At 38.5% G+C, this 14,483-nt stretch overlaps 1 protein-coding gene across 1 annotated transcript in view; it reads right to left on the bottom strand.

The window, feature by feature from the left end:
- The window catches only part of eys (eyes shut homolog), a 154,135-nt gene that overhangs the window by 113,292 nt on the left and 26,360 nt on the right, over positions 1 to 14,483 (bottom strand). The window contains exons 12-17 of the mRNA XM_008278748.1: positions 11,443 to 11,565; positions 9,193 to 9,306; positions 5,562 to 5,675; positions 4,722 to 4,955; positions 2,505 to 2,627; positions 2,287 to 2,400 (exon numbers count right to left, since the gene is read on the bottom strand). Coding sequence (XP_008276970.1) covers positions 2,287 to 2,400; positions 2,505 to 2,627; positions 4,722 to 4,955; positions 5,562 to 5,675; positions 9,193 to 9,306; positions 11,443 to 11,565 — 822 coding nt within the window. The remainder of the gene's footprint in view (positions 1 to 2,286; positions 2,401 to 2,504; positions 2,628 to 4,721; positions 4,956 to 5,561; positions 5,676 to 9,192; positions 9,307 to 11,442; positions 11,566 to 14,483) is intronic.

The raw sequence follows: 14,483 nt of genomic DNA, 5'->3' as shown, positions 1-14,483 counted from the left end.
ATTCATTACTATTACATCTGAGATGAGTGTATGTTTGGAAGAAGAGAATTTGTGATTATTTTGGTCAAACCACTATCTTTTCTTGAACAGATTTTTCTTTCTATTCCTTAGATTGCTATGATATTAACTGGTGAACTAGTGTTCCCCAGAGAATAACTCTTTTCAGTTGTGTATTTTGTACAATTCACAAATTGTCGACCGGATTCAAGTTCAGGCAAATAAGTCAATGTTGCCTAAAAGGTACTGAGATTAAATGTGCGGAGAGAAATGCCGGTAGATCTTATGAGTTTGTGAGACCCATATTTATAACTTCCACTTGCACAGAGGGGTAACTTAATTGCTAAGACATTTCATTGAAATACTGAAGCCTCCACAGGGATAAACACTGCTCTGGCCCTACCCTGAGGATGGAAATGATTTTTTTTTTTAATACCTACTTCTGATAAGGATAGTTAAAGTGAACCAATAGCTACAGTTTTGCTCATTTCACTTAACACTTCTGTATTCATAGATTCACCTTTAGGCTGCTGGAATTCAATAGAATTCGTAAATGTCATAAAAGAAATGTGGGTTATGAATGACACATGACTGAAACATATACATGCTGTTCCACATTTTCAATTTATTTTGACTTTTTGTTCAGAATTTAAACTATATACAGAGGACACACTACGTCTGTGTTTAATCTCACATCCTGCTAGATTAAACACATCAACCGCCACGAGCAGAAATAGCCATTTTCCATGTCAAATAAAAAATATTGTCCTGGTGGAATTTCTGTGGCTTCTCTGCTGCTGTTTCTCAGTAAGAAGATTTCCACTATTGTGACGCATCAAGGTTGAATGGAATGTAATCAAAAAATGTTTGCTGCCATAAATCCTGAAGAAAAAAAAAAAGGCGCAGAGCAACAGCAAGTGGAAAGCAAACCTTTCCATTACTACAGTTCTGCATTAGTTGTAGTTTTAAAGAAACATGGCGCATAAGCTACGGCTATAAAACATTAAGCACACTGAGTGAAACTTGTCAGATCCAGCCTCAAGCCTGTAAAGGTTTATGCACTTTAATATCATTTCCACAGTTCAGCTGGGGGCAGAGAGCTCTTGACTCTTTGATTTTCTAGAAATCTGATCACAGCCAACCATGCTTCCCCCCGCCACCAAAAAAAATCAAACTGCTTAATGAATGCTCGAGCAGGTACCTTTACATGATTTAAACATATACAGAAAGAAGGTTGAAGCTAAATGTTCTATATAACATCTTGCAATAATGTTTATGCTGCATTAGTAAGATATTCCATGTGACAGTATGTGGTTTATACTTTAAGAGCTGCGGTTTGATTGGCATGGAAATACTAAGTGATCTGAGCCAAACAGACTGCAAACAGGCATCACAAGTGAGCCCATGCAGGCTTTTAGATCCAAAGTACAAAAAGCCTGTATGGACACATACTGTTAAGGCACAACTGGAACTCTTAGAAAACAAGTCTTTATTACTGCATTAAGGTCAAACTACCTGACATAAGGATGTTTCAAGTACTATGAAAACCAAATGCATCATTTGTAGCTGCTTTTATGTGGTTTATCTGAGGGTTATTTAGTAATATTACATATACAGTTCCTGACAAATGCATTAAATCACCAACCAATGTAAGGTTTACGCCACAGCTGCCCTAAATTAACAGCATCGGTAATTGCCAAAATCATTTTCTATGTTTCTGTAATGGATATTATACCAGTATGTAGAAGCTCTTTAACCAAATATTTTCAATGCTAAAATATAAATATTATTGTTATCCATGAATTTTTAAATTTACTGTTTTACCAAAAAAAATGGAAAAAGAAAATAGTAAAGCACATGATTACTTCTTGATTAAGATGTTAAATTATAGTTATTTACTTGCATTCCTAAACAGAAAACATAGTTTTAGTGGTCAAATGTTGTGCTTGATTCATTTGTGACTTCTCAGAGAAGCCCAGTGGCACAGATTTGGGTATAAAAAGGTGAATTCAGTTTGAAATATTTCATTCCTGTTCAAAATGGTAAACCGTAGAGAGCTGAGTGCGAATTAAAGCACTTCATGATGCTGGTTGGGTTATATATACTGTATGTACAGTGCTTAACAAATTAGACAGGTGGTCCAATACATTTGTTAAGCACTGCATACATCAACACACACACATGTATTTTTAATTAATACAAAGCTGATTCACTCACACACTTTCAAAGTATTATTTACAATCGCCACATTCAAATTTGAGCATTCACGGTAAGAAGCACACAAAATACCTGTGATCCCGAGAGGACACTGGCAGCTGAATGAGTCGAGCTCATCTATGCAGGAGCCTCCATTTCGACAAGGCTGGCTGAGACATTCATTCACTTCAATCTCACACTTATTTCCTACGAAAAGTATGAAAGGAGCACAACATGTTGACAAATTGCCTCTGTGAATAAAATCCCCACTTTAACTCACAAAGAATAACTTCAAGATAGCTTTCACTTACCAATAAATCCAGGTGCACAGAAGCAATTGTAGCCATTCAGAGCGTCTTTACAAATACTCAGGACTCCACACGGCTCTCCTTCACAGTCATCAATGTTTATCTCGCAGAACTGGCCCGTTAAACCTTCGGAGAGAGGACAAGATGTTCCACGGAATTTCTCCATTTCAGATAGCATTCCTTTAAAGTTGTCCCCTTGAGATATTTTATGAGACTGCTTAAGAAGAATCTCTAGCAATGATCATATGTTTACTGCTTAATAACTGCAGCGAGCAAGTAACAAAATCTACACTTTCTTGTTGTATTATTAATGAAAAACAACTATTTAAATGGAGCCTTAAAACTTAGGGAGCCATAGAAGAGCCATCAGGTAAACACTTAAGTATTCAGATATTAAACCCAATATTTAAATAATTAAAGTAATGACTGAAGTAAGTAAAGGAGTTTTTGGATCACTAGAAGTTCTACGAAGTTTTTGAGAATGCTGCTGTTTGTGTCCAGGGTGGCATGGGTGCACATACAAGCATGTGATGCATGTTTCTACATGCTCCCTTCTGCATGTGCACTGTTCCATCGAGGTCAAAACTGGATGTTTCAACGAGATAATGCCTCTTACCACACATCCAGGGCCAGCAGAACTTGGCTGCAGGAGCACAGTATCCAGGTCTTAGAGTGGTCATTAATTTGATGATGTGATGGTTTATTTATTTTTTTGTTCAGTTTTGAACACATTCTCTGCTATTTGTTGACTTTGATACCAGCAATGTTGAGAACTGACATACTGAAACTGTGAAGAATTTAGTTTTGTTAGTTTTTCTTGTAAACAATAAAGTGTTTTGTCTGTCTAATGCAGCCACACCATTTGAAGCACGAAAAAGATTTTTCTACCAATATTTCATGATAATATTTGACACTTTTGACAATTTTAAGGGAGTCTGAAAACTTTTTTTTCCCACTACTCTAGAAGTGTGTCATGCACAGACTAATGTGTGGTTGGAGGCTTGTTACAAACTGGTCCACTGTGCATTTCAACTGATCTATTGGTTTGATCTTCTAATAAGAACAGTCCACTTCATAGTGACCATGACAGCCACTTAACACTCATTACAGTACACACTAGGTGCATGCCATTTGATATGAAAATGTATTAGAAATATGGTTCTTGCGCATCTTTCACTAAAATGTTGCTCAAGCAGATGCTTCTAAGCCCGAGGTCAAAATACAATAGGTGGCTGGAACACACTGCTTAACTCATAGTTTTTTATTGTGCAAACAGACTGTTCACTTCAACACCGCTGCGTCTTAATCAGAGTCAAAGTGGACTGAATTTGTCATGTTTCCTCGAAGTTGTCAAATCTGACAGGTATTTATAGCTGTACTTTCGCACCTTGTAACTTTGAGAGTGGTCTGTTTTGTCTTTGGCATCATGTTAGCCCTCTAACGTAATAAATTACTCGACTTGTCATGTTTCCTTTAGGTTGTCTCCTTTGACAGATTTTTGTTCTGACTCTTTTTCTTTGTACTTCTACTTCTCAAGAGAGGCCTGTGTTTCTGTGTTTTCTGGGATTGGGGAGTGTGGACACTGATAATGGAAACTTCAACCTTTGGATTTGAAGCCCTGTTCAATCAATTATCCGTTAAAAACTGTACAGCAAAATTAGGTTAGATATATATGTTGCCTCATGGCTTTGTCCAATTTTTACTCTGACAAAGAGACGTTAGCATATTTGCTCATTAAAAGGCTATGAATGTGCTCAAGCCTACTTCTCAACCCTGGAAATGTTTTATGAAATATTTCTTATAATCATAACCCAAAATTAGAAAGGTATATTAATAAAGTGAGAATCTTATTACACTATATTTCAAGAGGCACACTACTTAGCAATGCAATTAGGCAGTTATTGCTAAGAAAAAAAAAGTCTTTTATACAACTTATTCATGGGCACTAGTGGTAGTTACTGCAAATAGCTGTACTTACATGTGAATTATTACACATTGTCCCATAATATGTAATTATGTTTTTTCCTTTTTTAAAGGTTACGATGTATCTGTCAGCTTGAGAGTATTAGGTAATAACTGTCATTTCAGAGTGAGAGATTCGACTCCCACGGAAAAGAAAACTGAGAAAACGAAAGCATCCAACCGGAAGTGCCGCTGCTGATGATTCATTCATGGAAACGTCTCCATTTGAAACAAGCCCCTGCTGGGCGCTGAACCCACCTGCTAAACAATCACACTCGAAGCCTCCTGGTATATCCACACACAGCGAGCCGTGCTGACACAGGCCTTCGACGCAGCGGTTTATAGGTGTTTCGCAGTGCAGCCCAGTGTAGCCGTGTTGACACACACATCTATAAGTATTTTCCAGCTCCACGCAGAGGACAGACCCCTCAGGGTTGCAAGGATTTGACACACATTGGCTCTCAGACGAGGAGCAGTCTTTGCCATGGTATCCTGTAAGAGGTGGGATCAAAGGAGTGACTGATGCGTTGCGCCGCGTACAGTATCTTTACGCATTCTCACATCTGGCAAAAATCACAGATTGTGATTTCACGTAGTGCTCTCGTTGCCAGAGTTTTTGGTCCCCGCTGATTTACATAATTCACCCAGCCTCAACACAAAACACTAACACCAAGGAAGGATTTCAGCAACGGTACACAACCTACAGCACAAAGAAAAAAGAAAAAGCAACGCCGTAGAGTGTGGCATTGTAAGTAATTTACGGATTTGCACATGTGCTTTCTAATGGCATTCACTTAGAGGTGAAAGCTGTGTTGCTGATTCCACAGTAATCAACAGCACTAATATGTTTTCACATGCACACGGCTGAATTTACAAAAGGGATTGATGTACAATTAAGCAAGAAGAGCACATGGCTCTGTGTGATTATAATGATTATCTGGCTTAGAATTACTTTTACTGAACACACTGATGCCTTTCTAGATGAATGACTGCAGCATTGAATAAAGAGCAAACGCTAAGCTTGATCCATATATCAACACAAAGATTAAGGTTAACAAATTCGCACAAATCCATTGTAGAAAAATGTTTGTTTAATACCTGGAGGGCAAATACACTGTATTTCCCCGGTTAAGGTGTGCGAGCAGGTTCCTCCGTTTTTGCAGAGCTCCACATCTGATGCGCATGCAGAGTCGGATACGGAGCAATTCTTCCCTGAGAAGTAAATGATGAGGTTGTTAATTCATGTTCATGAAGTCGAACACAAAGCAAGAGAAAAGACCGCTTCGCTGACATAACCACATGTCCCAGCGGCGTGTCATACAAATGATTCTGACTGCAGAGAGGAGCAGCCATTAGCTTGACATGAAGTGCTGTGATATGAAGTGTGCATGTGTTAAGTAATGGAGAAGAAGTAGGTGCGACACTGCAGTAGAACTGTCATGTCCATCAGAGTTTCTTTTCACAGATAAAGGCCATTTAGTGTCAAAGTACTACAAATGTGTTTGGATTTTCTTTGCTACTACAGCTTAACATACATACATGATGGTGACAATGAAGGTATAACACTCAAGTCTTTGGGTATGTGGAGTGAGGATGTGGAACAGATTGGAGGTGGAGCTCAAGCAATGTCCAAGCACGACCAGGTTTAAAAAGCTGTATAAAAATCTGGTTTTCACGTGGGGAGGAAGAGGGGCTTTGACACGGGTATATCATTATTTAGTATTTCTTTGTTTAGCTTATTTAAGTTCTATTCTGTTTGTAAATATGTACATAAATAACTAACAAGAGGGACTTATATGACTACAAAAATAATACCACCTGTAAAACAAAATAAATGTTTCTTTGCTTAGTAAAAGATAGTAAAAGACATGCCACCCCTGCACCCCTTCATGCACCCTCCGCCCCGCTAAGGCCAACCTCTTGATCATTCCCAGGACCAAGCACCGAGCCTGGGAGGACAGGGCCTTTTCTGTCGCCACCCTCACCCACATATTCGTGACACCACAGACCCAGTAATATTCAAATGTAAATTAAAAAATTCCCCTGTTCCGCTATGCTTTTCCCACCTAGGCCTTTGTCTTGATATTTAGTGTTGTTTTTATCTGCTTGCTGTATTTCTATGTTGACTACTTTTGTATTAGTTGGTTATTGTTTATTGCTTTTATCCTGTAAAGCGTCTTTGAGTTCTTGGAAAGTGCTATACAAATAAAATGAATTATTATTATCATTATTATTATTTTCTCTTGAGATTTTTAACCCATATCCGATCTTTGGATGCATACTTTATTATCTTTATTCAGTGCCTACAGAAGCAGAAACACTGACACCTCTACCCTCAGTGAGCTGCTGTCATTCTGCAACTGGTGAATGAGCTCTTACATTACGCATGAAGACACTTTGATGGTTATCATTGCTTAAGGGTCATCTGTCTACGCTACATTCATTAAAGACTGCTATGAAAATAATAACAAAAATAACTCACCGGCAAAGCCCGAAGGACAGATGCACTCATAGTCTGCAACCAGGTCAATACATGTGGAATTATTGGCACAGTATCCATGGACGCATTCATCATAGTTGATTTCACAGCTCAACCCACCAAACCCTGGTATGAAGACAAAAAAAAAAAAAGAAAAGCATCTCATCAGAGATGGTGTATGAATGTCAGTAAACACCAGACGTGAAAAGATACAAATTAGGATCAAATTACACCCCAAAGCAATTTATTGCTGTTGTGAAATTTTACAAGCGAGCTCATCACAGCTACAGCAACACATGGTGGAGACTAGACTGCACCTCAGCCTGCATTTGAGGAAACAAGATGTATTTTTTATACCGTGAGCCTACCTGATTATTATATTTTATTTTTTTCCATGGTGATTAATTCTAAGTTATATCAGCACATTTGATATTTTAGAAATAAAAGGTTAAAGTCATCAAGTAAAAGTGAGTGCTGCCAATTTCTGACATTTTAGTCCCCCATAAATATATTCCACTGCATGGTCACGCTACAAAATGACTATCATTAGCACTGTCACATACTGCAGCTACAGGAGGCCCATGACTAATGCTTGGCTATCAGCACCATCGGTGCAGGTCAAATTCTCATCATTTCTCAAACTGACCATGGAACCAATTTCCACCTCTCTCCAAGTCATAAAATTTGACAATTATCCTGACTTCATTAAAAATGCATAACAGGCTTCACCCGCAATCAAGGTTTAATCAGAAGTATGTCTCACAGGTAAGATGTCAACTGGACCAAGAAATTATTGAAAAAATAGCTGCGATTTATTCCTTCTTGCACTAGTGATGCAAATGACAATTTCTGATGGAACGGTTTTATGTGATCTGACAAATCCGAGCAAATATTTGTTAACCGTTTGAGTCCTGAAGCCCCGTGAGAAAATGTGTCAATGAAAAGCATCACGAGCAAAGAGAACAATCAGCATCATATGACAGAAAAACGGCTTTTGTCGAGTGTATGCAGTTTTAATTCCAAGCAAGCAAGTTAATTAATTGGTTCCTGCTTTTTAGCTCAGATTGTGCTAATCGGCCAGATCACCTGTTGTGTTTGATTAGGATATAATTCAGTTCATTATTTACACTGCTTGACTGTACAGAAATCACGTTTTTCTTTTTCTAACAATATATCTGTACTAAATACTCTACATTATTGCACTTCTAGTTAGATGCTAACTGCATTTTGTTGCTTTGTCCTTGTACATGTGTAGTGACAATAAAGTTTAATCTAATCTAATCTAAATACATGATGTTGACCACAAATCCCGCCCAGTTGTTCTAAAATCAAGTCCTTGTACATTCTAAAGAAGATAGACAGATTTAACCCTAACAGAGTCTAGACATAAGACATTGTCTGTACTGAACATTGTGTAAAAATTATTGTCTTCATTTGAGAGCAATGGCCTAATAAAAAAAAACTGAACGTAATTTTTTTTATTATTATCATTATTCTTTCTATTATTCTGGAATACTGAAAAGATTTTTTTTAGCAGAGGAAAGTATTCTGGGGAATGTTTCTATTCATTTTATGCATTAATAAGTTCTTGAGTGGAGAGTTTTGGAGAAATTGGGTTAGAGTAGTTAATTGTTGAAATGAATAAAAACCAATCTCCAGTTTCTTAGGCTACATATTTTCCTTTTTGATTCCAAAAAGAAACCATGATGGATCTATTGTAGATTGTAAAACTACGTCGAATCAGTTCATGGATATGAACAGACACTGATGTACTCAAAATCTGAAAATAAACTAGATGCTGATAAGTGTGCAGAATTCATATTGTCTATAATGGATTTCCATCTTTAGTTGCTGTGGGTGGAATGACTGATCGGGGTTTATTTCTGGAAGGGAAGAGTAAAGGTTGTGGCTTAATTCATTTTCTGACAAGGTTTTTGCACGTAAGGTGGTGAACTAAAACGACAAATAAAAGGCCTTGCTTGGTTATTTGACTAGTTGCTGCGGCGGATACATAACTCAGTGTCTTTTCATCTGCATCTATCCACAGAACTAAGGAAAAGACCTCCAGACGGCAGAATGGAAAAAGAATGAGCGTTTAAGTGTTTCTGGATAGCTTTTTCATTTAAGCCAGGGTTATAACTTCAGGGCTGGAATCGGTTGGTTGCGCACTTAAAAACCAACAAAGGTCTGAATTAGCCACGTAATCGTATCATCTCAACTACTGGGGGATATAATTGCATCGCAACTTACCCTGTAAGCACAAGCACTGATACAGGTCAGTGCCGTCCACACAAATCCCACCGTTCTGACACGGCTTTGACTCGCACTCGTCGAGATTTACTTCGCAAAATGACCCTCCAAACCCTGCAGCACATGTTTAAAAAAGAAAAAGTGAAATAAAAAAAAAAAAAAACGGGTTATTGGAATCCTTTTCGCCTGGTTTCATTCCTCAGCCAATTAGGATCAGCATGACTTTGTTTTCACAAACAAAAGCCTGTTTTCAAAGCTTGTATTGATTCAAAGAGCTTGCTGGGCACATGCAGACTCAGCTCACTGGATCATTTAATCATGTTTAATAAGAGCCAGTCATTGCCCTTCTGATTTATTACATTAAACAAGGCAAATCCAGTGATTTTTAAGATCAAAGTCAATCTATACACAAAGAGAACCACATGAAACAAATAACATGCATCAGCGCACACGTGTAAACGCTCCCACACAGCTCACACACACTCAGCCAGGCCATTAAAGAGAAGAAACATTCTCGTTTTTTTTTAAAGGCGTATTATTGCCGGTGCTACACAGGCTGTATGTGGGTTAACTTCACACTTATCTACCACGGAGCAATTGTTATGCGTGTACATTGTGAGCGGTTCGCACAATCAGCCGAGGACTAAAGAAAGCATGAGGGTCTGGATGTACTTCACAATTAGGGATGTGGTAAAAGAAAAAAAAACTGAATAGAAAAAGAACTGACTGCAGAATAAGCAGTTTTTCTGCAAAATAAAAGTGTAGAAAAAACAAAACCAAACCAAAAAACAAAAAATTGAAGCCAAACAAAAACAACTGCTGCATTGCGAAAACCTGCCACTTGACAAAAACCGTCTCATGCCAAGAAGAGCTTTTGATGAGACAAATAATGGAGCTCCAATAATTTTATGGCAAAAATAAGTCTTACACTGCAAAGTTGTTCCTTTGAAATAATGCTAATGTGAAACAAAACAATAGCGCTGTCAAAAATTGCCTCGGGGTTTGAAAAAAAAAAACAAAAAACACATTTATTGTCCTGCAAAATCTGCTCTTCGAGAGAGTTTAATCACTTGAAAATCAAGTAGGAACATCACCAGAAACCCAAGACAGGGCTTCGTGTTTTTAAATACAGTAACAACTGATACATATGAATCATGCAAAACCATGCAAACTCCTCTATTTTTAGTTTTTCTAGCGTTCTCAGTTCCGTGATGTGATTTAGTGTCTGTACTGAATACTAGGTCAAAAAGTTGACAGCGTGGGCTACACAGTATAGTGAGGGAGGGTGTGAGTAACATGTTTTGCAACACCTTAGGTTGGCAAGCATTAGATAATATGGATGCCAAGACTGCCGACCTGAAACATCTAGACAAGACAGCATCTCACAGTTTGCCCTTGAGAAGTGATCTGGGTAGAGCAGCTCGCGGCAGGTTGCTTTCATTTACATAAGAAATCACTCACAATCCTTCACTTTGACATCTGCCGAGCATAAATGCAACAGGAGTAATGAAGTTACGGTTATTGATTGGGTTACATGAACTTCGATGTAATAGCCATTCATTTGAAAAGAGATGCTGGAGCTGCTGTGGACTGAATTATGATCGGCACGGTAAGCGAAATGTTTTTATTTCAAGTCGCCCAACTGCATCCTGGAATAAGCTGTATGATTTCCTGTGCATGCACACGCGGTGCCATAGTGACACTCTATCACTGACAGCACACACAGCTTTGACTTGGAAGACTCTGAAGCCTGGATACCCCTGGCAAGGCTTAGAGTATCTAACAGGTCAAGCCTCTTCCACTTACTCCTGCGTTATCTCTGTCACTTCTGGCAGCAACTGCTGCGATAACACTGTCATCCTCATGGAAGGGAGTCAAAAGGATTTGACTGACACACCAACAACATTATGTTTTTGCAGGCGTTATTGAATTAATCCGTGTAAATCACCATAAGATTATTAAATAGTTGGGAACTGTTGAAACATTTTGCATAATTATTGAGCTGTTCTTTTGAATAGTAAGCAGACATAGCAGATAGAATTTGTGCAGTCTTTTTTTTTTTTTTTTTTGTAGCAAAACAAAAAGGAAAAGTGAATTTAGAGACAGCCTGCAGCTGCAGTGTTTGCTGTACATTACCAGATCCCTTCAATACAGGCAACTTGTCCTTTTGTAAGCCAGTAGGCATGAGAAACACACTCATTCTCACTCTCACCATGTGTTCGTTTTCCACCCGTTAAAGGTCTTGCTCACCTCTTTCACATGTGCAAGTAACATTCTGACCATCCTTGGTCTCGGCACAAATTAGCGTATGTTCGCTGCACATTCCAAGTGAGCAAAGGTCAGCATCTACAGAGCAATCCTTCCCCTCGAATCCTGCGAACAAAATTAAGCAACAGTGCAAAAGGAAAATTCTGCAAAATCTTGGGGAAAACAAGCAACAAGGACCGAATTCACAAAATAACCGTAACACACGGTATGCGACACATATTTATGGCTGTAAGTTTTATTAGGTGAAGACACCTTTTCTTTAGCAGATTAATGGGGGTATTGATTCTTCCCCTTGCAATCTACCTGCTATGCAGTATGCTAATTGAGTGAATCACTGACAGAGACCTACCATACCAGACTGATCTATATCACATTTATCTAGCCCACCAAATGCACATCTGCATGTCACTGATAGATATCCATGCCAATATCTATTGTTGTAAATAAAGCACAGACGGATGGTGCGACTGATACTCATTACATGTGCTGGCACAAATAAGGATTACTTTAAAGGGGGAGAATCCTAAAACAGATTACTTTGTTTTTTACTGTTTAACTGGTGCCCAAGAAGACCAACGTTTTTTTTTTCCTTTTGCAATTATATTCACAAAAGCTGGAATTAGGCAGTCTCATAGCAAATGTGTGATTGTATCAGATAAATGTACTGAGTCATGCACCAGGAACGAAGCCAAAAGTGCACAGAGTTCAGATCTGTGCAGTGGAGTCTCACTGAGTGGCAAAGGAGTGAAAGATTACACATATCACCTCCTAATACATATCCTACTTATCAAGACTTAAATTTACACATTGCACAACACTTATATTGAACTATGTGGCACATTTAGCTGTAGGTAGGCTTCACTTTCTTTACATAGTAACGTGGCTCCAGAGCGGCCGACTTTACATCAACACATCTATCTAGATGTTTGATGACCTTCCAACTACCCTTTTCCCATCATATTATGTATTGCCTTGACTAGTTAATGGACAGCTATTGCCTCCAACAGAGTGTTTCAGAAGTGTTTAATAACCAATTGTGCATGCAATTCACTCTGAGGTTAATGTTGCATGAAGGAATGTCACATTTACAGTGTCACCATCTCCAAATGGGACTCCCTGTTCTATCTGACAGCTACTAGTGGCTCAGTCCAACTCCACTGCAGAGAAAGAGAGGCACAACAGTGGAACTCGCTGTTTTTCACTTTAGCTCAAATCTCTCATGATCAATATGACCAGTAACAAGATATACTTTGATGTGTTGTTGAATAAATTATATGCCAGTGTTCATGTATGAATATGGAATATGGATTCAGTGAGTGTGGTTCATTTCCTCCAGCAAACATGCGTTTGGCCTTTGTTGTTTGCATGTAGCAAGCCTTCAATGAACTTTGATGAGGTCAGGCAATAAAGAAAGCTTTCAGTTCTACTAATGCCACCATGTGTCTATTTATAAAGCACCACAGGGAATCCATATGAATGTTTCCTGCATTTTCGGGAATATCTGTTGTTCATCTGCGCTTAAAGCAGATTTTGCAACATTTTTGACCAGTCTTTTTACATTTCATGATATAATTGCTAAATTAGGGACAGAAAGTCAGTGAATCAGTGAAGATGTCAGGCAACACTTTCACACTAAACCATTTTTTCCCCTTGCATTGCTTTTAAACGGGTAGTGCCTTCTGGCTTGATTAAATTATGGCGTTTGCTCAGCATGTGAGTTTGCAGGTGTAGAGGAATTTAGATGACAAGCGCATTTCAAGTCACCACTGCAAGTTTTAGTGGCACAATAGAAACATTATGGATTTAATTGGTAGTAACTTTGCTGATTAATCTGGCACAGTCGTGACAGGGCTTGGACATTCTCCAAAAAAAGCTACCACCAACCAGCCACCAAAACTGCCCATCAATGTGTTTTGATGCAGATCCAGACTAAAAATTACTTTTTTTTTTTCTGACACTAACACAGCAAATTTAAAGAATTAAGCAAGCTTGTCTGAATAATCCCAGAGAGCTTTTTAGGCTATTTCCAGTACAGTTTCCGACGTAATAAGAATTTAAATGCAAATGCAACAACAATACAAGTAAAACTCAATAACGCAGACACGCTGTACTCGAGCTGCAGACAGGAACAGGTGGCAGGACCGTTCCTGGCCGAACGCAGGATTGTAAAATAGTTATCTTTTTTCCCTGATCCTTTGTGTGTGTGTTCTTGGAGGATGTGGTCGCACAAACTTGACGGACCATTTATCTAATTGAATTTCTGAAAGGATAAAGCGATCAAAAACACGTCTCTATAAATCCGTCAGTGAAATTAAAGCGGTAATGGAAGCTTTGCTCGCACACCGGTGTTCTGGTTTGGCTGTAATCTAATTTGAGCAAAAGGCAGAAAATATTAAGAGCAGATTATTTACAGGGATGCATTTGCCGTGTCCATAATGTCATAAAAACACAGCATGTAACAGACGCTGTACATGTTTCAAGGTAATAAATGTTTTAATGACTTCAACCGCATTTGTGTAGATTTATTGCGTAGTAAATTAGGGACATATTTGGCTGATGGGGGGAAAAAAAAGAATGCATATTGACTGGAAGGAAAAACACACAGTTTGACTACATCAAATGTAAACAATGTAAGCAGAATAATACACAACCTGTAACAGTTCTGTGCAACACTTCTGCCTTTGTGGAACACATAAAGAAAATAATTCATCAAAATCGACCAACTGCCCAACGCCGGAGTATCTTTTCATGTCCTGTCAACACCTATGTTTTGTGGGTTTTATTTTTCAAATATTTGTCTGTAAATCGTTGCTCTGTGGATTGTGGCTGTTTACAAGTGAATGTGACATTGGACTAGTAATGCCAAGTGGGCTGGCGGCGGCATTCTGACTTGGGCAATCAAGTAGTGATTAAGTGTGTTTATTGCCAGGGGGCATAGTAAAATTAGCCGCACACAAAGGAAATGCAACCTCTGATATGGGCCAGCTATGGATCCTTTCCAGAACATGTGTCATAAATAAATG

Source organism: Stegastes partitus, unplaced genomic scaffold (assembly GCF_000690725.1).
Source record: "Stegastes partitus isolate 25-593 unplaced genomic scaffold, Stegastes_partitus-1.0.2 Scaffold131, whole genome shotgun sequence".
NCBI classification, from domain to species: Eukaryota; Metazoa; Chordata; class Actinopteri; family Pomacentridae; genus Stegastes; species Stegastes partitus.
Note: the sequence above shows the minus strand (reverse complement) of the source record. Positions and strands in the feature narration are given on the sequence as shown.